Source organism: Anabrus simplex, chromosome 2, assembly GCF_040414725.1.
Source record: "Anabrus simplex isolate iqAnaSimp1 chromosome 2, ASM4041472v1, whole genome shotgun sequence".
In the NCBI taxonomy this organism is placed as follows: Eukaryota; Metazoa; Arthropoda; class Insecta; order Orthoptera; family Tettigoniidae; genus Anabrus; species Anabrus simplex.
Window position 1 is genome coordinate 276,051,041 of NC_090266.1, and position 24,275 is coordinate 276,075,315.

The window sequence follows — 24,275 nt, forward strand, 5'->3', positions numbered from 1 at the left end:
AAAAGTACATGTTTCTTTATTTCTAAAGGAGATTCTAAATACCAATTTTGACATCTGTAAACTTTTAAAATTTTATGATGTAGATACACTCATTTTAAAAATTCACCCCCCTTTTCACCCCCCATTATTTGGATTTTCCAAAAACGAAAAATACCTTTTTCTTTATTTTTAAAGTAGATCCCAAATACCAATTTTCTCTTCTGTAATATCTTCAGGTTCAGAAATATAAGTAGCCTCGTTAAAGGCATTCAACATATTTTCACCCTTTTCCACCCTTCCTGTTGAGATTTTCCGAAAACAAAAAATACGTGTTTCTTTATTTTTAAAGGAGATTCTAAATACCAATATTTACATCTATAAACTTTAAAAGTTTTGAGATACAGATACACTCATTTTAAAAATTCATCCTCTTTTCACCCCCATTAATTGAATTTTTGAAAAACAAAAAATACTTGTTTCTTTATTTTTAAAGGAGATCCCAAACACCAATTTTCAGATCTGTAATACCTTCAGTTTCTGAGATATAAGTATCCTCATTAAAGGCATTCAACCCCTTTATCACCCCTTTTCACCCCACCTATTGGGATTTTTCGAAAACAAAAGAAAATCTTTATTTTTAATGAAGGTTCTAAATACCATTTTTACATCTGTAAACTTTCAAAGTTTTGAGATGTAGATACACTCATTTTAAAATTTCACCCCCTTTTCACCCTCTCATTAATTGGATTTTCCAAAAACAAAAAATACGTGTTTCTTTATTTTTAAAAGAGATCAAAGGTACTGATTTTCAGGTCTGTAATATCTTCTGTTTCTGAGATTTAAGTATTCCCATTTAAGGCATTCAACCCCCTTTTCACACCTTTTCACCCCTCCTATTGGGATTTTACGAAAAATATACTTATGTCTTTATTTTCCAATGAGATTCTAAATACCAGTTTTTACATCTGTAAACTTGAAAAATTTTGAGATATAGATACACTCATTTTAAAAATTCGCCCCCTTTTCATCCCCCCATTAATTGGATTTTCCATAAACCAAGAAATACATATATCTTTGTTTTCAAAGGAGGTCCCAAATACCAATTTTCAGGTCCATAGTATCTTCAGTTTCTGAGGTATGAGTATCCTCATTAAAGGCATTCAACCCTTTTTTCACCCCTTTTCATCCCTCCTATTAGCATTTTCTGAAAGCAGAAAAATACCTGTTTCTTTATTTTTAAAGGAGATTCTAATCACCAATTTTGACATCTGTAAACTTTCAAAGTTTTGAGATATAGATACACTCATTATAAAATTCACCCCCCTTTTCACCCTCCCCTGTAGTGGATTTTCGAGAAACAAAAAATACGTGTTTCTTTATTTTTAAAGGAGATCCCAAATACCAACTTTCATGTCTATAATATTCTCCGTTTCTGAGATATAAGTATCCTCATTAAAGGCACTCAACCCCCTTTCCACTCCTCCTATTGGAGTTTTCCGAAAACAAAAAAATACGTGTTTCCTTATTTTTAAAGAAAATTCTAAATTCCGATTTTTACATCTGTAAATTTTTAATGTTTTGAGATATAGATACACTCATTTTTAAATTTCACCCCCATTACTTAGAAATCAGACTTCTACAATACACCACATATTTACTAAAAACAATGGAATATTCCTACATACTGTATGTAAAACTTTGCAAGTAATAAATACATTAAGACAGAAAATATTATTTTCAACTTGGTCCAGCCTTAAAGAAATCAGATAGTTTGGCTTGTTGCACTTTTCTTGCATTAAGAGTATAAGCCTCCTTTTGTAAACTTAGTAATGAATTCACAGCATTTTCACTACAACTTTTCGCACTGATGTAACGCCTACACACATCGATTGCACTTAACACTTCACTCAGTTCAGGTGATTCAAGATTCCGGTCGTTATCTCCATCTCCATCACTGTCACTATCGCTTGTAGCTGGTCCATCACCACCGCGTTTTTGGCATACATCAGCAATAATCTCTTCATCCGGTAGTTCTCCACATACAGCCAGATTATCATCGAAATGCACAAAAGTATTGAATTTTACACCCTCCGGTAGCGTTAGCTCATTGCCAGACAAAACTTCGTCCCTATAAATATCAATAGAGGTAGCGTCTTCTAGTAAGATACCAGCTTTGCAGAAACAGTTGCTGATTGTGGAGGATGACACCTGCTTCCAGCCAACCGAACTAAAGTCCATGGTTTGTAGCAAATTAATGAAGAGAGGTTCATTTCCTGCATCACTCAGTGTTATTAAATGTTGAACCAGCATTTTTCTATAATGCACTTTGAAATTTGCAATGATGACCGAATCAAGCGGTTGTAGAACACTGATACAGTTAGGAGGGGAAAATTCCACTCGGACATTCTCCAGAACGATTTGATATGGATGTGCTGCACATCGATCCATAAGAAGAAGGATTTCGTTTTTTTCTTTTTCATTTTTATGTCCAGTTTTTTCAACCACTGTTCCATTAGAAGCACAGTCATCCAAGAATTTCTGTTGGATTCATATTCCGTAAGTTTTGTTTTTGCACCCTTCAAACACCTCGGATTCTTCGATTTTCATATCACAAGTGGAGGAAGTTTGTCAGATGCATCTGCATTGGTAGCGAGAAATACTGTTACACGAATTTTACTTTTCTTCCCTCCATGGCATGAGTCACCTTTTCAGCTAATGTTTTATTAGGAAGGAGATGTAGAATAGGCCGCTCTCATCACAATTGTAGATGTTTGGAGGCTGATAATCGCTTACGATACCCGGCAGAACCTCTTCCTTCCAGTGGTGCACTGTGACGTCGTCCACAGCTTTTGAGTCACCGCAAATTGTTCTCCCTGTGATTCCATAACGATCTTTAAATCCTGATGAAGACTTGAAATCAGCTGTGATACTCATCTTGTTAGAGCTGCAACCCGCTTTTGCTGGAACAATGTGAAAAGTGCTTTCTCCAAATCTGCGTACCTTCCTTCTTGCTGACGGCTGCGCTTTGCTGATTTTGAACCCAGTTTTAAGAACTCATCCAAAATAGAGTTTCTTTTACTGGTGACTGTACATAGCGTGGTATAAACAATCCCTAAGTCTGAAGCGACTTCTGTTTTTGTTTTGTATGGATTAGCGTCCACTTCTCGTATAAATTTTATTTTTTCATCTAGGGTATAACTTTTGCTTTTTCTGTTTTCATGGCTAATCAAAAGCAACTGAATGGCAAAACTACTGTTCAACAGTGAACACCAGATACCGGCACCGTGGACATTTTTCTTCGCCATTGTTCCCACAAAAGAAATTCTCATATTCAAACAAAATTACTGTATTTTCTTTTGTTTCCGCTCCGAATGTAATGTATCTTAATCTTTAACGGCATTGTGAAGGTAGAAAACGACGAAGTTAGAGGAGGAGCAAGGGGACTCGCTCAGCCGGCGGTAAGCAAGGGTCAACAATATAACTCAGCGAAACCTTCAGCACCGAAACCCGACTGCTCTACTTATGCCTACGTCGACAAAGAGGAACTTTCGTAAATACAGTAGCTTCTTTTTAAAAAAGCACTTGTTCACTACAATTACGCAAAACTCAGTTATATTTCACTGACACTTAACATGTATAACAGCGAATTACGTATAAACGGATTACGTGTAAATAAGTTTCAATTAACACGCTTTTGAATTACGTTTCGCCGGGACCTAAAGAAAATTACGTACAAATACGAATTACGCAGAACAGAGTTACGTATAAAGCAAGTTCAACTGCATCCCCAAAATTTCATTTCTTTATGTCCAGTAGTTTTGGCTCGGCGATGATGAATCAGTCAGTCAGTCAGTCAGTCAGTCAGTCAGTCAGTCAGTCAGTCAGTCAGTCAGTCAGTCAGTCAGTCAGTCAGTCAGTCAGTCAGTCAGTCAGTCAGGACAAGTTACTTTATATTGTACCAGGAAAAGTTGTGGGCAAAGGGCATGAGTAGGACCTCAGGGAGTGGAACTGGGTTTTGGAGCCGATACAGAGAAGGATAGTCTCGCAGAGCGAATAATAGATGGTAAATAATTTTTTTTCAAAACAATTTATTAATTTCTCACCCTGCGGTATGATTGTTGACTCAAAATTTATATTGAAATTAAATGTTGAAAATAATCTTCTTGAAAAAAAATGGCATAAATATCATTGGTTTCAAAGTCTTTCATATGTGTGAATTTCCACCTAAAGTCTTTTTAAACCTAGGCACACTTTTATAATGGTAAATGGATATGAGAAATTATTAAAAGTTTTCAGTTCTCAGTTCGTCAATCTCGTTATACAGCACACTTGAAATCCTACAGTCTTTCTACGAGAAATGAAATTGAAATTAAATTTATCACTTTTGAGAAATTATGGAAATTGTTCACACGCGACACTGAAGTTTCACTCTTCAAAATAAATGAAAAAGTTTAGTCAGTTTGTTACTCACTTATGACAAGAACTGTTGTTACCAAATGTCGAAAGATGGACATCTGGAATGTTCCATGTAGAATCAGGATCGGCGATGTTGACGTTCCCGATGAGGTGATGACAGCTGGAACTGTTGAGTTTCGCACACGAAAATTCATTTAGTGCGACTGGTTATCACTTACACTGTTGAACACTATTTATGGCGTATGAAGAATCACAGTCCTTTCTGTACTAAATACTATTTACAGTCGTTATTGAAACGTTCTTAATCACACAGTTCACACTTGAAGAAAGAAAAAGAAAGCAAGTCGATAAGCACAGTCTGTGAACACAGTCATTAAGTTAGATTTTCTGCTAATCCTGTTATATTAACTCAGAAAAGTTCTTACTTTTTCATTCAAAATATTGATGTGACGTGAATAAAGAAATATAATGCAATATTCGAGAAAAAAAAATAAGTTCTGGTGATTCTTAAGTATTAGGCTCTGTAGAAGTTTAATGTTACTTGACGTTGCCTAAGTCCACACGTAATGAAATAGTTAATATTTGTACTCCAATAAGTTCACTCGTGTTACAGTCTTAAATGTCTTTTTAGGATTATATTGTAATCGCGACGCGACATACTAACTGCAGTGCGACGTCCTTTATCGGCGATAGAATTTCGCGTTCTGGAGATACGACGAAAGTACTTCTACCGTGACTGCGCGAACATACTGTACGCGGGCCGGTCTCTTCACTATCTCACTCACACAGTTGTCTGCTTGTCCTTGTACGGTACTGTACTGTACTGCACTGGTTTGCGGGCTATCTGGCCTTGACATATATAGATACCAGCGCAGGGAGGGGTGGCAGCTCTCTCTCGGCCATGTGACCGTAATTACGTAATTTCGTTGAGACTTTAAATTGTTATAACTCAACAACCGTTTGATGAATTAATTTGAAATTTACAGGGATTAACTTTTATGATGTTTGCTATAATTCAGCGTTTGTCCCGTTGAAATTGGTTAAGGTGTTAAAAAGCTGTTAAAAGAAAAATTCTTTCGAGAAATATCTCTAGGGGAGGTGAGCTTCGAGCGACAGGTGACGTCACTTGACTCCGCCTAGCGTACTCGTAGGGTCTGGCACATACTGGAACATTCTTTACATGGATGTTCGTACGTCGGTCGGATCTTTAATGCTGGAAATAACATTTCTTTCAATTAATATGGACCAGGACCTAGGCCTTCCTGGTACATCATATATAGATAGATTTCCGGTATCCAATATTTTTTCAAGGACTTGGTTAATTGCCAGATTAAAAAAAAAGTAGCTGAGAGTGCATCAGCTTGTCTGACTCCTGTATTAAGAGCAAACTCATTTCCAATTCTTCCATCCACCATCACCTTTGCCCTTACTTCTCCTAAAGTGATTCTAAACATCCTAATCAGTTTCTGTGGTATTCCTATTGTCTCCAAATATTCATATAGCTTATCCTTGTATATACTGTCAAATGCTTGTCTAAAATCTACAAACAACATATGTAGATCTATGTTGTGCTCATAGCATTTTCCATCGTTTGACGTACCACGAATATTTGATCTACTGTGCTCCTATTTCGCCTGAAGACACACTATACTTCATCCAATCTGTCTTCAGCATATGGAGTCAGATATTGTAATAGGATATTTGAAAATACTTTATAGATGATATTCAGTAATGTAATTCCGCTATAATTAGTGCATTCGTATTTATTTCCCTTCTTATATATTGGGAAAAATATTCCTGTATTCCACTCATCAGGTATCCGCTCTTCCTCGCAAATCTTAATAATGAGTTCATGTATCTCTCGTAGCATTTCTTTGCTACTATTTTTAATCAGTTCACTTGTTATTCCGTCTTCTCCTGCTGCTTTATGGTTATTTAATTTTGCAATAGCATTTTCTACATCTTTCAATGTGGGGGCATTTATCCATGGTTCTGGCCCACTCTGCTCCATATGCCTTTCACTTTCTTCCACATCTTCTCTTTCCTTGTTAAGGAGCTCTCGGAAGTATTCGGTCCATCTTTCACTTATTTCCCCTTCATTCTGTAATAGCTTACCTTCTTTATTCTTACAGCCATTCAATCTTGGCTTTTACCCCTTCCTGAAATAATTAATTTCATTATAGAATTCTTTTTCCTCTTCTGTAACCTTTGTGTCTCTATACTTTCTAGTTTCTTCTCAATCATCTCTCTTTTCTTCTTCTTACAGATGTTATTAGCTTCACGTCTGCATTTCTCATAATTTTCCCCTATTTGACCTTGTATCTCTCTGTAACATTTTTGCTCTTGCTGCATTCTTCTTTCCAATCGCTTCCTCACACACCATATCAAACCAAATATTTCTTTTCTTTTTAGCTATACCCAGTGTTTCTTGTGCCGCATTTTGTATGCACCTTTGAATTTTTGCCCACCTTTCCTTTATTCCAGATACTTGTCCAATCGTCTGTAAAGTATTATTCATTTTTGACTGGAATTTTTGTTTTCCTTCTGGTTGCTGTAATTTTTCCCGTAGGTTGTCTCTTCTGTTCTGTTACCAATGTCTCACTGTTGCTTTTACTAAATAATGATCAGAAACACAGTTTGGCCCTCTGCATGTCCTTACGTCAATAATGGATGCTGCATGCCTCGTCGTCACTAGTACATGATCTATTTGATTTACCACTGTGCTTCCTGGCATTTTCCACGTTCTTTTATGTATTTTACTATGATCAAAGCAGGTGCTTTTAATTATAAGACCACTCGTAGTTGCAAACTGTCCCAAGTAAAAACCATTCTCATTTGATTCTTCGTGTAATGTATATTTCCCGGCTATTGGTCTCATACAGTCTTCCTTTCCCACTTTGGCATTAAAATCTCAAAATAATAATCGTGTCCCTCTTCAACGGTTTGTTCTAACTCATCATAAAATTGTTCTTTCCTTTCCTCATCCGCATCTTCAATTGGTGCATGTGCTGATATAACAGTTATGTTCCTAAACTTCTCCTTAATCCAAAGCTTATATATTCTACCTGAGATCGGTTCAAATCCTATTACACTCTTCTTCAATTTCCCATGTACTATAAATCCCATACAGAACTGTCCTGTTCTTTCTTCCGGCCCACTGTAATAGAGGTTATAATCTTTCTTTTCGATACATCCTTGCCCTTTCCATCTTATTTCCTGAATCGCTACTAAGTCGTATCAAAATCTTTTTCTTTCATTTACAATTTCTTGCATTCTTCCCGGTTTCAACATTGTTCTTACATTCCATGTCGCCATGTTTATATCCGCTTTCCTTACTCGTGTCCTTTTCCTAAGCTTTTGTCGTCTTTGATTTCCGTCCGGTTTTCTCGTAGAAGTCTTCTGAACAATGCTTTTTTACAAGGTGAGGCCGTTTACCCCACGCTCAACCCTATCCACTGGCTGGGGACACTGATTTTGGAGCATCCTTCTCCTAGACAGGTTGTCTTCACCACGACTAAGGAGTCCTGTCTACTCCGTCTTAGTCCTCAACTAATTAACCCCAGTGAGGATGGGTTGCCTCATCCGCCTTTTCCGTAGTGAAATTTTACAAAGTATAATGGACAGCTTCCGATGCTGGTTAAAAGAATGTGTGCGCAGCGGGGCCGTCATTTGTCCAGGGTTATATCCGTTAATTAAAACATTAAATCATAAATTGCAATCCTGTAACTACTGTTGTACTGACAGAGAAACAAATGAAAAGCATTTGTTTGCTTAAAGTTCAATTTTATAAATAAGCCATGAATTCTGCTGGACCCTATGTTGGAGTTTCTTCTTTCCCTTTTCCGTATTAACAGTCAGAGTGACAATGTTGCTCGACAAATACTTTAAAAGAATATAGCAGAGTTTACCTGAGATTTTATCAGAAACATCAACTGCATTGGATAGAGGCATATCTGGTTTCTTGCTGCGTAAGTCACTATAGTAATCAGGCTTGTTTGTAAGGTTTGCTTCACTGTTTGATGGCAGCTCTGTGGCCGGACATGATGTTGGCTCTGTAACATGAAAGAGAGGATCTCAGATGGCATGTTCATGTTGAATCTCATAACCACTAAGGTTAAACACAGAATCATCTGTGCCCACCATTTATTTGATCCTGTCAACACTCTAGAGCAACACAAAATGAACACATACCTACATATCAAAGCGCAAATAATCTCAGTGATAATTCAAGTGCGCACACGGGTGTAGGGAGTCATTTTTAATGGTAATAAATGTGATAACATTATTTCTTCTAAAGATTTCAAAATATTTTTTGTCTCTATTGATAGTAACTTCCAAAAATTAAGCGATTTGTTAATTTCCCACCCCCCAAAAGAGCAGCATATAGTTATACGTATTGTGCATTTCATCTACCCCTTTCGCATGAAGAATTTCAGAAGGAATTACAGTTCATACAGAAATTAGCTATTTTAAATGAGTTTAATATCAATACCTTTAATAAAATATTTGGAAAAATTTGTGTGAAACAATGTTCCAAATTGGCTCCACAATCATGTCAAAAAACAAATTTGCAACTTTTAATTTTAATATTCCTGGTTTTGATCAAATAACAAACTTATTTCAAAAACAATTTTCAAGAGACCTTTTCAACCAGTAATAAAAATCGTCAACAGTTTTTAGTCATAGATCTGTCAACTCCAAAAATGGTCAATTCTCAGGCTCAGGCATTCGCAGGCTCGCCTGTAACCAATGTGAAGTTACCTATGTAGGTCAAACAGGCTGTAGCTTCACGATTCGGTACCTAGAGCATGTTAATGCAAAAAAGCACTGAAAATTTTCTTCAATGAGCAGTCATATGAGTGAAACTGATCATTCTTTCGTTTCAATTAACCAGATACGACAATCTCACGGAGGGTCAATAAAAGTAATCTTACGAACATCATGGGAAATTTGTACATTTTTGGATCAATTTTACAATATTAACTTTAATTTGAATGATGTCCTTGAAAATAGAAATCCATTATTTGTTCCAATGCCTTCTTTTCTAGAAATATTAGGTATTAAGAATGTCTGATCGCTAACAATTAAGAAATCCATTCCGTACATTTCTCTTAAGGGTACCGCTTCCTCTCCCACTTCCCCTCCTCCTCCCCTCGCATCCGCACCTGACCAAGCCCCCGCACAAAGTGTAACACATAGATACAATACCAGACAGGCTACATCGGCTGCCAAGCCTGGCCACATCACCTGAGTTCAATACATCGTTCTTTTCAACCTTGAGGAATTCTCCCCGCTTCAAACAGGATTAATTGTGGATTTATTAGTATCAATACCAAGACGTTTTCCAGACATGTCCTACTGCACGTTAATGGAGTTAAAGGACCACATCGGAGCTGCTGTGGCCAATATCCCTGGTGAAATTTTACAACGTATAATGGACAGCTTCCGATGCTGCTTAAAAGAATGTCATTTGTTCAGTAATTAAAACATTAAATCATAAATTGCAATCCTGTAACTACTGTTGTACTGACAGAGAAACAAATGAAAAAAATGGTTCTGGTCGATGTTAATCAAACCCTTGATGCAGTCTCCTATGACGCGCTCCCAGATTTTGAGTGTGTGTGAAGTGAGTTTGATGCCTCGGTAATTTTCTCATTCTCGGACATCACCCTTTTGCTTGTATAAGGGGCACAAGGAAGCTTTGACTGAACTGTTCTGGCATCGGAATGTTCTTTTTCCCTGGCTGTATATGTATCCATAAGACGGGCACTCTCGACGTCTGAAATTCTTGAATCAGATCTAATGGCACTTCACTTTTCCTTAAAGCAGCCTTAGCAGTTTGTTTCCATGTTGTTTTAGGACGCCCTTTTCCTCTCTTCGGCTCTTTATTGGCAAGAGCTTTCTGTAATAAATGATGTTCATTTCTTCTTGTGATGTGACCACACCAGCGGAGCTGTATTTCCTCCACCTTGTCGCTGATGGGCACAACTTTGAAGGATCCTCACACATGTTCAATGTGCACTTTGTCATGCAGAGCGACTCCCGCCGACCATCGCAACATCCGCATCTCTGTGACATGCATTAGCTGATCATGCTCTTTCTGCCTTGCTCAACATTCGGAGCCATACACGAAGGAAAGCTGGACAGTGGTTTTTTACACTTTGCCCTTTAATTTGACTGTCATCTACTTATCACACAGAATACCAGTAAGAGACCGCCATTTCATCCAACCAACACTGATGCGGTGCTTAACATCTACGTCGATATTACCATCAGTTGCGGTGACTGATCCAAGATATTTGAACTTGTCGGTCATCATCATTGGTTGTCCAGCAAGGAAGACAGTGTTGTACTCAAATGTACACAATGCATACTTATTAGTTTGATTCTAGGACTTTAAAAGTTGTAAATATGCTAGATTGTTGTCCATGTCTGTTATGTTATTTTAATTTAAACTGTATGAAGCAAATGAAGATGTCTCCTAGGAGATGAAATATGTGCTGCATACGTTTTAAAATATAATCGCTAACAGTGATTAAAAATAGTATTGATTGGGTGGTAATCCTCAAATCTCTACATATTCTCAATATGTGATATGTTCCAGGTTGTCAGTGGAGAGATGACGTGGAATGATATTAATGGTCAAATAAGCCTGAGTAGAGATTTTAAAAGCAGAATAAATAATAATATGAAGACAAAGTTGAAATTTAAGAGGACAGATTGGGGGAAATGTTAATTTATCGGAAGGGGAATTAGGAATTGGAAAAATTTACCAAGGGAGATATTCAATAATTTTTCAACATCTTTGAAATCATTTAAGAAAATACTAGGTAATCAACTGATAGGAAATCTATCACTTCGGTGACAGCCCTAAATGCAGATCAGAGGGGATTGATTGATTGATTGATTGATTGATTGATTGATTGATTGATTGATTGATTGATTGATTGATTGATTGAACCTTCCTCTCAATACCAATCATACATAAAATCAGTCAAGATGACCGCATGCATTTCATCACACTTTATTTATTCCTGTAATCGCCCTGTAGAAATCTTTCCCCATAGTGTTGCTCTGCATCTTGAATATTGCCCTATCATGCCCTCAGTACAAGTAGCATACAGACATTCCTGAGCATTACAGTTCAAGATCAACTATTCCTTTGCACTTCCCACTCACAGTGGTCGTGTTGGCCTATGTTCGAATGAGACACTGACATGATTATTCGAAAGATGAATATGTCGTCACTCAGTTATGTGTCATCATTGTGCTGTGTTCTTTCCTAGAAAAATATAAAATGTGAATAAATTAGCTTTTGTCTCCCTTCATATGGGTCAGAGCTATGTCTGGTGTTTGTGGAGCTTACTCTGTGCTCCCTGTTAACTGGTACACAATGGATGTGTGACGCAAGCAGAGCCACTATTTGACCGAGCACATTCCAAACTAAATCTATGCCATGCAGTGTCAACAATTTTTGCCAACTCCTCACTTTCACTACAATTTCAGAAGGCTATATATTCACAACTCTACGTCATAGCATTCTGAAACAAAATGTCTCCTTTTCAGAGAACTTTCATACCTCTTTGGCTTGCTCTGCCATTTCCCGGACACCATGTATATAAAGTATAGAATGAGATTCTATGAACTATGACCACAGTTCAAGAGATGGTTGACAGGATTATAAATCAGCTTGATTCATTTTCTTATGTTACCCCATCACAGGCCTGTTTAATTGTCAAACATACATCATAAAACTCATGAACTTCATTATTCTGAATGTTGATACACCCACCATAGAGACCTGAAATCAGCTATTGAAATATAAAACCAAGAAAGTGGCTGCACAGTTTAGGGCATGTAGTTATCAGCTTATATTAGGGAGATAGTGGGTTCGAACCCCACTGTCGGGAGCCCTGAAGATGGTTTTCTGTTGTTTCCCATTTTTAGACCAGGCCACCATCACTTCCTTCCCACTCGTTGCCCTTTGCTATTCCATCATCGCCATAAGACCTATCTGTGTTGGGGCGACATAAAGAAACAAACCAAGAAATATTAAACAGAAATGAATTGTCCTGAGAATGACATTTAAGGTGGTACAGTAATCAAAAAACGTTTTTTAGAACATGTTTTAATGATGTCCTTTCTTCCTCAAAGTTATAAGGCCAAGCACCATATTCTGAGTATTGTATGTTGCTTATCTATATATATATATATATATATATAAAACTAGCAAGATACCCGTGCTTCGCTACGGTATTATACTGAAATTTATTATTGAATGCTTAACGTTTTATATATAATCCGCTGAAATTCACATTCTGACTGGTTTTCTGAGAGAATCCGCCAAAATTCGCGATCTGACTGGTTTTCTGATAGATTACGGCAATGTTTCTCCCGTTTTTTATATTTCTTTCCAGCAATCGATTTCGTACTTCCCGGGCTAGGTTTAGGTAATCCACCTGGTCAGTTGGATCCCTAAATCTTTGCCATCTTTTCCTATAAGCATTTCTAATATCGATAAAAACCTTGAGGAGATCCAGCGTGGTGTCGTCTTGGGTGCCTTGGTGGTACTGAACCCGCGGCCGGCCTGCATTTGTAGTCATTACCCGCCCAGGACGCGTTTCCAGCGCGGTCCGCACAGTTTGACGACGGTCCAAAACATTAACATTATTATTATTATTATTATTATTATTATTATTATTATTATTATTATTATTATTACCGTAGTTGGTGGATCAGCAGAGGTGAAAGAAGGTGCCGGGGTGAATGGGTCTAACTACCAAATCAAAGTTAATTTAAGATTGTAACAGATTTTCTACTTTCTTCACCCTTGGAAGAATCCTCCTCATTAGCTATGTTTACCACAGGGGGCTGGTCGGTTTTGGGAGCCGCTGCCCCAGTTAACAATTGACTAACCTTACTGGACATTTTAGAAATGTGTTCAACAAGAGCACTAGCCTTCTTCCCTTGAACTTCGTTTAATTTGAGAGACAATAGATCGCTAACTCTATTGTAAAAGTGAAACAGTCTAGCATGTACTCTTTTTAGTTGATTTGGAGATGGATCAGTAGTGTTGTCCGTGATCGTGGAGAGAGCCTCATCAATATCTTTCTCTCCCAAAGTTGGGATACTAATTGGCAATTCAAGGGATTCCTTAAGCTTAGTGGTGTCGGCCGCAACCGTGACTCCAGATTGAATATTTCTAATAGCTAATTCATAAATCAGTTCCTCCTTGCGCAAGTAGACGGGATGGAGAACTTCGCGAGGGCCGGAAATGATGACAGAAACTTTACAAATTTAGAAAATAGGAAAAGAAAATTCCAGCGACTGAGAAAATTGTTAGAGTACAAATCAAATCGAATATTTAGCCGTCAAAAGTGGCTTAATTGAGACCCATTCAACCCCGCTCTGCTACCACTTGTTCCGGGTTTGGTAAATCAGCAGAGGTGAAAGAAGGTGCCGGGGTGAATGGGTCTAACTACCAAATCAAAGTTAATTTAAAATTGTAACAAGGTTATATTTTTCTCTCTTTAAAAAAAACAAGTAACAAGGTAAAAAAATAAGTCTAGGAAAGACAAGATTGGTGGTATAAACAGAACTTGGGCTTCAAGCCCTCACTTTACACTTCCTGAGCTATACGCTCATCCGAATAACCTTACTAAAGGGCAGAAATCCCCTAATGCCTGGAGCACATGCTCCCAAAATGTCAATGTCAAGCCTCCCAGACGCACCTTTACAACACTTGAAAAGAGCTGACACGCTCTCAGTTTTTCAAGCCTCTTAAAGGCAATACCAGACTTTAAAATTAATTGCCATCAAGGCACACCTTACAAAAATTACACGGGGGTATCTTGTACCCAACCTACTGGGCCTTAGCAGAAAAAGATCAGGTTAAGTAAATGGCCCGAAATACCAAAATGAATGGAGGCGTGTACTTGCACTCCTAAATACTCATTCTAAAACCTAAAAGGCACTAGGCCGATGACGCAGGGTCTATTCCCAAACTATGGAGATGACTCGTATAAGAATAATTTAAGACATTGCGAAAAAGGAAAGAACCAGTTACAAACGTAGTCACCTCAAACCAATGTGACGGGGAGCTCGAGAGGGTACAGCACTCTCTATCCCCGATTTACAGTTAAAGATATTTACATTAGCCGGCAGAAAATTACATTACAGAAAAGAAAGTTACATCGTTAAGGTTTTGGACCTACCCTCCGGTTGAAATGCGGAACTAGCAAGAAATAGAGATGTTAAACGGCTATTACCTTTCTGAAGACCTGGTGAACGATGAAAGAGGCACCTCACGCCTTCTGCTTCACATACACACAATCAGTTAGACGTTGATCAAGTGGCCAAGGGAGGTGAAAGTCCGCAGTTTATAAACCCTTGGGGAATGTTTGAGACTTTTCGTGAATAATTAAGCCACATCCCCTCTCAATTTTATTGGTTACCTTAAAGATACACACTAAATCGGAGAAGAAACCAGTGATAGGTGAACATTAATTACAGAAATTAGGGATTGGCTAAATTCAAAACTGGCGGAAAGAAAAGATAAATATTGCCAACCCAAACATGAATGAACAAAATTTAGTAAAGAAAAAACTTATGAATACAAAATGTCTTCAAAAAAGGTTCTTTCACTTTGCACCAGGGTGCATGATCATAGTTTTTGTAGTGACATCTATGAGAGAATATCCACACGTCTTGATCAATGGAAAATAAAACAAGTTGAAATTCACGCAGTACTGGCAACTTCATAATCACAAAATTACGGCAGTGACCTCTTCTGAGGAAAAGTTTAAGTAGGTCAAGTTCCAAGTTCAGTGTTTCTCCTGTAGAGGAGTTCAAATTTTCGCAAGATTTAAATGTGCGGCGTAGAGGTGTACCGCCTGGTACAATTATTATTACTATTATTATTATTATTATTATTATTATTATTATTATTATTATTATTATTATTATTATTATTATTATTATTATTATTATTATTGATGTTCTGGACCCCACAGCAAGATGAAAGACTGCTACTTGGCGGTAAATTACATCTGCTGCCATTGTCATTGCTGACAATGTGCCCAGCACCACAGCCGCACGTAGGCAACTGCGCGCGATTTCTGGAGATACGAATGATATACTTCCGTGTATTATTGACCTAATTATAGAGGTGAACAATTGCACGGCCAATCTCATTCCTCCCGTTTATTTCAAATGTGTTTAAATTTTTATTTATATGCCAGGAGAATCTACTGTAATCTAAGAACATTCTCCAAAGGAAAAGATGGCTCTTGAAAACGAACCCAGGAAAGATTAAAAATTATCGCTTTATGATCAGAATAACTACATTGAAAATCCACACCCTGTTTCCAGTCATTCGACCGGGTCAGGAATGGAATGAATAAAGCCGCAATCTAGCGGCGGGGATAGGAATTATGCCGGCTGCCGAAGCCTGTCGCACTCCTCTGGGGCAATGATTGATGAATGAAAAATGAAATGATATTGGAGAGTGTTGCTGGAATGAAAGATGACGGCGAAAACCGGTCTACCCGGATAAAATCCTCTCCCGCCTCCGCTTTGTCCAGCACAAATCTCACATGGAGTGACCGAGATTTGAACCACAGAACCCAGCGGTGAGAGGTCGGCGCGCTGCCACCTGAGCCACGGAGGCTCCTTGTAAGTACATTATGAACAGTAAAATCAATTGGTCTCACCTCCTCTTTTACCCCACCGCCGTTAAGTTAATTCCCCCCTCCCCCCAAAAGAAGGCGTGTTTCTTCAAGTTTAAAGGAGATTCCAAATACCAATGTTCACGCCTGTTACCTTCAGTTTTGAGATATAAGTATCCCCATAAAAATAATTCACATTTTTTCAGTTCCTATCACGATCCCCCCCCACCCTTAAGTGAATTTTCCGGCAAAAAACACTTCTTTCTTTATAGTAAAGGATCTTCTAAAAAACAATTATCACGACTCTTACATCTTCACCTTTTGAGATCTGTGTCCTCATAAAAGGAATTCAACATCTTTTCACCCCGCCCCCCAAAATGATTCCCCGCCTCCCAAAGCGCGTTTTTCTTTGATTTTAAAGGAAATCTAAATAACAATTCTCACGTCTGTAATAACTTTAGTTTTTATTAGATGTAAGTTAGTAACCTCATACAATTAATTAATTTTTCAATTCTTTCACCTCGGTCCCCCCCCCCCCAACTTCATTGGATTTTCCGAGAATACATGTCTCTTTACTTTCAAAGCAAAATCCGAATACCTAAGTTCACTTCTGTAACTCTTCAGTTTTTGAGATATCAGTATCCTAATTAAAAGAATTCAACCCCATTTTCAGTCACTTTTACCCCCACCCAAGTGGTTTTACGGAAAACTTAAAATACACGTTTCCTTATTTTTAATAGAGATAAAAATACATTTTTCACTTCTGTAACATGTTAAGTTTTTGAGATATACTGTAGAAATTCTCATTTTTAAATATCACCCCCTTTTTTAGCTCCCCTTAAGTGGAGTTTCCCCCCCCCCAAAAAAATCACCTACGTTTCTTTACTTTAACAGGAAATTCCAAATGCCAGTTTTTACGTCTGTAACATTTTACGTTTTTGAGATATACTGTAGATATAATCTTTCTAAAATCTCACCCCAATTTGTCACTCCTATTTAACCCCCATTTATTGGATTTTCCAAAAACAAAAGAAAAGTGTTTCTTTACTTTTGAAGGACATCCAATATACCAGTTTACAGGTCTGTATTATGTTCAGATTCTAAGACATAAGTATCCTAATTAAAGGCATTCAACCCCTTATTCACACTGTTTCACCCCTCCTATTGGGATTTACAGATAACAAAAAAAGTGTTCCTTATTTTCTAAAGGAGATTCCAAGTATCATTTTTTACATCTGCAAACTTTTAAAATTTTGAGATATAGATACACTCATTTTAAAAATCCCCCCTCTACCCCCTCCCCTATTTAGATTTTCCAAAAACAAAAAATACGTGTTTCTTTATTTTTAAAGGAGATCCCAAATACCAATTTTCAGGTCTGTAATATCTTCAGCTTCTGTGATATATGTATCCTCATTAAAGGCGTTCAACCCATTTTTCACCCCTTTTCACTCCTCCTATTGGGATGTTCCAAAAACAAAAAATCGTGTTTGTTTATTTTTAAAGGGGATTCTAAATACCAATTTTTACATCTGTAAACTTTTAAAGTTTTTATATATCGAAACACTCTTTTTAAAAATTCACCCCCCTTTTCACCCCCCATTACTTTGATTTTCCAAAAACAAAAAATACGTGTTTCTTTATTTTTAAAAGAGATCCCAAATACTAATTTTCACGTCTGTAATATCTTCAGTTTCTGAAATATAAGTAGCCTCATTAAAGACATTCAACATATTTTCACCCTTTTTCTCCTCACCTATTGGGATTTTCCGAAAATAAAAAGTACGGGTTTACTTATTTTTATAAGAGATTCTAAATGCCAATTTTTACATCTGTAAACTTTTAAAGTTTTGAGATATAGATACATTCATTTTAAAAATTCACCCCCCCTTTTAACCCTCTTAGCTACGGAATATCCAAAAATCCTCCCTTAGCGAGCACTTACATTATAATATACATGTACCCTCAAAATTTCATTTCATTATGTCCAGTAGTTTTGGCTCGGCCATGATGAATCATTCAGTCAGGACAAGTTACTTTATATACCAGTTGGCTCACGGACGCCGTACTTTCTACTTATAAATGTCCCGCATGCATAAGTGATGTGTGGGGTGTCTACCACCTGATTTTAGCAGGGGAACTACTGCCAGCGGGCAGGTAACATCATAATATGAAGAGATAAGAAACAGAGTCACACTCGCAGCATGTTACTCAGCGCTGCCGGTCGAATGCACCCCTTGTATTAGTAAACATCGTTTTCGACCGCATAGTTCTGGGCTGGTGTATGCTACAGTCGCACTATATTTGCTGTCTGCATATCGGCAGTAGCTAGTGTGATCAGCAGCGGTGAATATACAGACATTACTTAAATCTGGACAATCTGGTCGGAATGCAACAGAAGCTCCAAACAGATGTATGCCTTCTACATACGTACTTCACCGAACAGTATTAGTTTATGTTTCATACATGCAACTCTTCCATCGAGTGGAATGTCTACACGTGTATAAATAAACAAGTTATTAGATTACCTTTTCTACACCTTTGGCGTGTCTACAAACAGTAGCGGCGATTAGGGGGTGCGGCGAGGAGGGACAGTCGCTCCCCCCCTCCACTTTGTGGAGTATACATTACGTTTTCATTCCACTTTACCCAGCTGGAACTAGGAATTATTTTAAAAAGCTGTTTGTACAAACCTTGTTATCTTATCTGCTAATTCCTGCGTTTATTTTCTTTAATTATTAAGATAATTATTGACGGAAATACGAAAAAAATGCTGTTCGTCGCCGCTAACCAATTTGTATAGCACTATGGCAAGTAATGGAGACTTTGCCTGTGCTGTGAGGAAGGGTAGTAGGGGTATATATTGTTTGCCGAGGTCGTGGCCACTGAGTTATAATTCACCCATTCATCTGTCTGACAATCTCTTTAGTATCTGTTAGTTTCTTAGTGAGTATTCAAATACTACATTTTTTAAAATTGTATAATCATGCCGTACTTCTATGTAATTATACCGGGCGAGGTGGCGGTGGGGTTACGGGCGTGCAGCTCTGAGTTTGCACTCGGGAGATAGTAGTTTCGAATCCCACTGTCAGCATCCCTGAAGATGGTTGTCCGTGGTTTCCCATTTTCACACCAGGCAAGTGCTGGGGCTGTACCTTATTTAAGGCACGGTCGCTTCCTTTCCACGCGTAGCCCTTTTCTGTCTCATCGTCGCCATAAATCCTATCTATGTCGGTGCGACGTAAAGCCAATTGTAAAAAAAATATATTCAGTTGTAATCGTATTTCAACAAGAGCTAATACCAATGTTCCTAAGTTATTTCTTTGTGTTATGTTATTTATTAAGTAAATGCCCCGTAGTATGTTTGTGAGACCTGGTGAAAATTTTATTATACAGCATTGAATCAAAATCTCAAAAAACCTATTATTACGAATAGGCCTAATCCACAGGGCTGATTAATTACATTTACTTATAAAAAGCATAATACAATCGAAATAATTTAGTCCGGTGAATGTAAAGTTGGTATTCTCTCGCGTTGAAATTACAATTAAATATATCTGTTTTTACAATTGACTTTATGTCGCACCGACATAGATAGAACTTATGGGAAGGAAGGAAGGTACAGCCTCAGCGTTTGCCTGGTATGAAAATGGGATACCACGGAAAACCATCTTCAGTGGTGTCGACGATGGGATTCGAAACCACTATCTCCCAAGTGCAAGCTTACAACTGCGCGCCCGTAACCCCACGGCCAGATCGCCCTGTACAATTACATAGATGTACGTCATGATTATGCAATTAATAATCATTTAGTATTTGAATACACACTAAGAAACTAACAGACAATAAAGAGACTGCCAGACTGACGAATGCGCGCGGTAAGCGGGTGAATAATAACTCCGTGGCCACGACCTCGGCAAAAATTTGTACCCCTACTACCCTTCCTCACAGCACATGCAACGTCTCCACTACTTGCCGTAGCGCTGTACAATAAAGGAAAAATTTAGCATATAAGACAACAAGGCTTGTACAAATAGCTTTTTAAAAAATTCCTAGTTCCAGTTGGCTAAAATGGAATAAATGTCATTTTTACTCTACAAAGTGCGGGTGGGAGCGACTGTCCCTCCTCACCCCACCCCCTAACCACCGCTACTGTTTGTAGACACGCCAAAGATGCAGTAAATGAAATCTAATAACTTATTAATTTAGACACGTGTAGACATTCAATTCGATAAAAGAGATGATTGCATGGAACGAAAACGAATACTGTTCGGCGAAATATGTGTGTAGAAGACGTACGTCTGTTTGGAGCTTCTGTTGCATTCTGACAAGGTTGTCCAGCTTAAAATAATGTCTATGTATTCACCGCTGCTGATCACAATAGCCATAGCCGATATGTAGACAGCAAATATAGTGCGGCTGTACTATACACCAGCCTAGAACTATGCGGTCGAAAACGATGTTTACGAATGCAAGGGATGAATTCGACCGGCAGCACTGAGTAACATGCTGCGAGTGTGACTCTGTTTCTTATCTCTTCATATTCTGAAGTAACCTGGCCGTTGGCAGTAGTTCCCCTGTTAAAATCAGTTGGTAGACACCCCACACATCACTTATGCATGCGGGACATTTATAAGTAGAAAGTACGGCGTCCGTAAGCCACCTGGTATATAGATACGAGGTAAATTGTCCTGACTGACTGATTCATCATTGCCGAGCAAAACAACTGGACATAAAGGAATGAAATTTTGGGTATACATTCATATTACAATGTAGGTGTTCGCTAAGGGCGGATTTTTGGATGTTCCATCGCTAAGGGGGTGAAAAGGGGGGTGAATTTTTGAAAAGAGTGTATCTATATCTCGAAATCTCAAAATTTGGTATTTGGAATCACCTTTAAAAATAAAGAAACATATATTTTTTGTTTTCGGAAAATCCCATTCAGGGGGATGAGAAAAGGAGAGAATTGGGTGGACACCTGTTATGAGGATACTTACATCTCAAAAACTGAAGATGTTACAGACATGAAAATTGGTATTTGGAATCTCCTTTAAAAATAAAGAAACATGCATTTTTGTTTTCAGAAAATACACGTTGATGGGGGTGATGGTGGGGGAAGGACTGATCAAGGGGTCGCACTCTTTTTATGGGGATACTTATGCATATCTCAAAAAATGAGGATGTTACAGATGTGGGAATAGGTACCTGGAATCTCCTTTGAAAATAATGAAATACGTATATTTGTGTTTTTGGATAATCCGATGAGAAGGGGTGAACAGGAGTGACAAACGACGTGAATTTTTAAAAGGACTATTCAAGCAAATTTTCTCAGACACGTAACATATTACAGATTTGAAAAGTGGTATCTGGAATTTCCTGTAAGAGTAAAGAATCATATTTTTTGGGAAAATCCACTTAAGGGGAACTGAAAAAGAGGGTGAATTCTTAAAATTAGCATATCTACAGTATATCTCAAAAACTTAACATGTTGCAGATGTGAATATTGGTATTTGGAATCTCCTTTAAAAATAAGGAAACACGTATTCTTTGGTTTTCGAAAAAACCCTCAACCGGCCAGGGGGCGGGGATGGGGTGAAAGAATTGAAAAATTTGTTGACTTAGTGATATGAGAATATACATACCAAAAAATCTACAGATGTAAGGATGTTACAAACTTGAAAACTGGTATTCGGAATCTCCTTTAAAAAAGAAACACGCATTTGGTGGGGGAATCAACTTGGTTGCGGGGTTGAATGAAAACGGAGGTGAATTCCTTTTACGAGGATACATATACCTCAAAAACTGAAGATGTTACAGTCGTGATAATTGGTATTTGTAAGTTTTTACACAAACGGCTACTGTATGTTTTTGAAAAATTCTCTTGAGTAGGGAGTGTGAAAGGAAGTAAAAAAATGAATTCTTTTTCAGGAGAAACTTATATCTCAAAACTGAAGGTTACAGACGTGGAAATTGGTGTTTGGAATCTCCCTTAAAAACAAACACACATTTCTGGGTGGGGGTAACCAACTAAACGGGCGAGGGTGGAGTGAAAAAGGAGTTGAATTCTTTTCATGATGATAGTTATATCTAAAAAACTGAAGATGTTGTAGACATGAAAATTTGTATTAGGAATTTTCTTTCAAAGTAACGAAACACGTAATCTTTTGTCTTTGGAAAATCCACTTAAGTGGGGTGAATTAATTAACAAAATAGTTGAATACTTTGTATGAGGATACTTATATCTCAAAAACTAAAGATTTTACAGACGTGAAAATTAGTATTTGAAATTTCCTTTAAAAATAAAGAAACACGCATTTGGGGGGGGGGAGGTGGCTGTGAAAAAGGTGTTTAATTCCTTTTTATTAGGATACATATATCTCAAAACTGATGATGTTACAGTCATGATAGTTGGCATTTGGAAGCTCCTTCATAAATAAACAAGTTTAAGTTTTTGGAAAATTTACTTAAGGGGGGAGAGTGAAAGGAAGTGAAAAAATTTAATTCTTTTTATGGATAAACTTATATCTCAAAAACTTAAGGTTACACACATAAAAATTGTTACAGATGCGAAAGTTGGTATTTTGAATTTCCTTTCAAAATAAAGGAACACGAGCTTTCTGTTTTCAGAAAGTCCACTTAAGGCGGGAGAGGGGTGGAAAGAAGTCAAGAAGAAGAAGTTGAATTATTCTTATGAGTATACATTTATCTCAAAACTGAAGGTGTTAGAGACGTACACCTTATAAATAAACACGGCTTGCCTTTTCTTGGGGGGGGGGGGGAATCAACTTAACGAGCTGGGGTAAAAAGGGAGTTGAATTCTTTTTATGAGGATACTTACATCTCAATAACTGAAGGTGTTAGAGGCATGAACATTTGTATTTGGAATATCCTTTCAAAGTAAAGAAACACGTGTTCTTTTGTCTTCGGAAAATCCACTTAAGGGTGGTGAATGAATTGAGAAATTAGTTGAATTCTTTGTATGAGGATACATATATCTCAAAAACTAAAAATGTTATAGGCGTGAAATTTGGTATTTGGAATCTCTTTTAAAAATATAGAAACATGCACATTTGGGGAGGGGTGAATCAACTTAACGGGTAGGAAGGGGGTTGAAAAAGGAGTTGAATTACTTTTATGAGTAGCCTATACTTATATCTCAAAAACTGAAGATGTTACAGACATGAAAGTTAGAAATTGTAATCTCCTTTAAAAAGGAAGAAACACGCATTTGGTTTTTTTTTCGGAAAATTGACGTAAGGTATGTAGGGTTGAAGATAAGTAAATAAGGATTTGAAACATGTTTATGAGGATACTTTATTTTAAAACCTGAGGCTGTTACAGATGTGAAAGTTGGTATTTTGAATTTCCTTTCAAAATAAAGGAACACGAGCTTTCTGTTTTCAGAAAGTCCACTTAAGGCGGGAGAGGGGTGGAAAGAAGTCAAGAAGAAGAAGTTGAATTATTCTTATGAGTATACATTTATCTCAAAACTGAAGGTGTTAGAGACGTACAGGCATGAAAACTGGTATTTGGAATCTCCTTTAAAAATAATGAAACACGTATTTTTTTGTTTTTGGAAAATCCAGTTAAGGGCCTGGAAAGAATTGTAAAAGCGGGCGAATATTTAAAATAAGTATCGGTATATCTACATTATATGTCAAAAACTTGACATGTTAAAGACAAGAAACTTGGTATTTGGAAAGTCCTTTGAAAATACAGGAACCTGTACCTGTTTGTTTTCGGAGAAGGCACTTAACAGGGGGTGAAAAGGAGTGAAAAGAATTTGAATTATATTTTATGAGGATACTCATATCTTAAAAACTGAAGATGTTACAGACGTGAAAATTGGTATTTCGAATCTCCTTTAAAATAAAGAAACATGTATTTTTGTTTTCGGAAAATACACTAGATGGGGGTGAGAGTGAGCGAAGGTCTGATGAAAGGGTTGAATTCTTTTTATAGGGATACTTATGTATGTCTCAAAAACTGAAGATGTTACAAATGTGGGAATAGGTATTTGGAATCTCCTTTAAAAATAAAGAAACATGTGTGTAGTTTTTCAACTTGAGAGAAGACTGCTTCTCTCATGTACAGTTCTATGTCGCATGGATGTCTTAGCCCCAAAAGGTAATACCACAAACATGGTTTACAAATAATTCCTGGGGTAAATGAAACTCAGTTTCTGGGTGAGTTTTTATACTTTAGGTATTTTCA

The 24,275-nt window shown here is 37.4% G+C and overlaps 1 protein-coding gene across 1 annotated transcript in view; it reads right to left on the minus strand.

Annotated features, from left to right (window-relative positions):
• The window catches only part of LOC136863512 (cell adhesion molecule Dscam1), a 938,330-nt gene that overhangs the window by 53,541 nt on the left and 860,514 nt on the right, over window positions 1-24,275 (minus strand). The window contains exon 27 of the mRNA XM_068225977.1: window positions 8,304-8,447. Within this exon, the coding sequence (XP_068082078.1) occupies window positions 8,304-8,447 (144 nt within the window). The remainder of the gene's footprint in view (window positions 1-8,303; window positions 8,448-24,275) is intronic.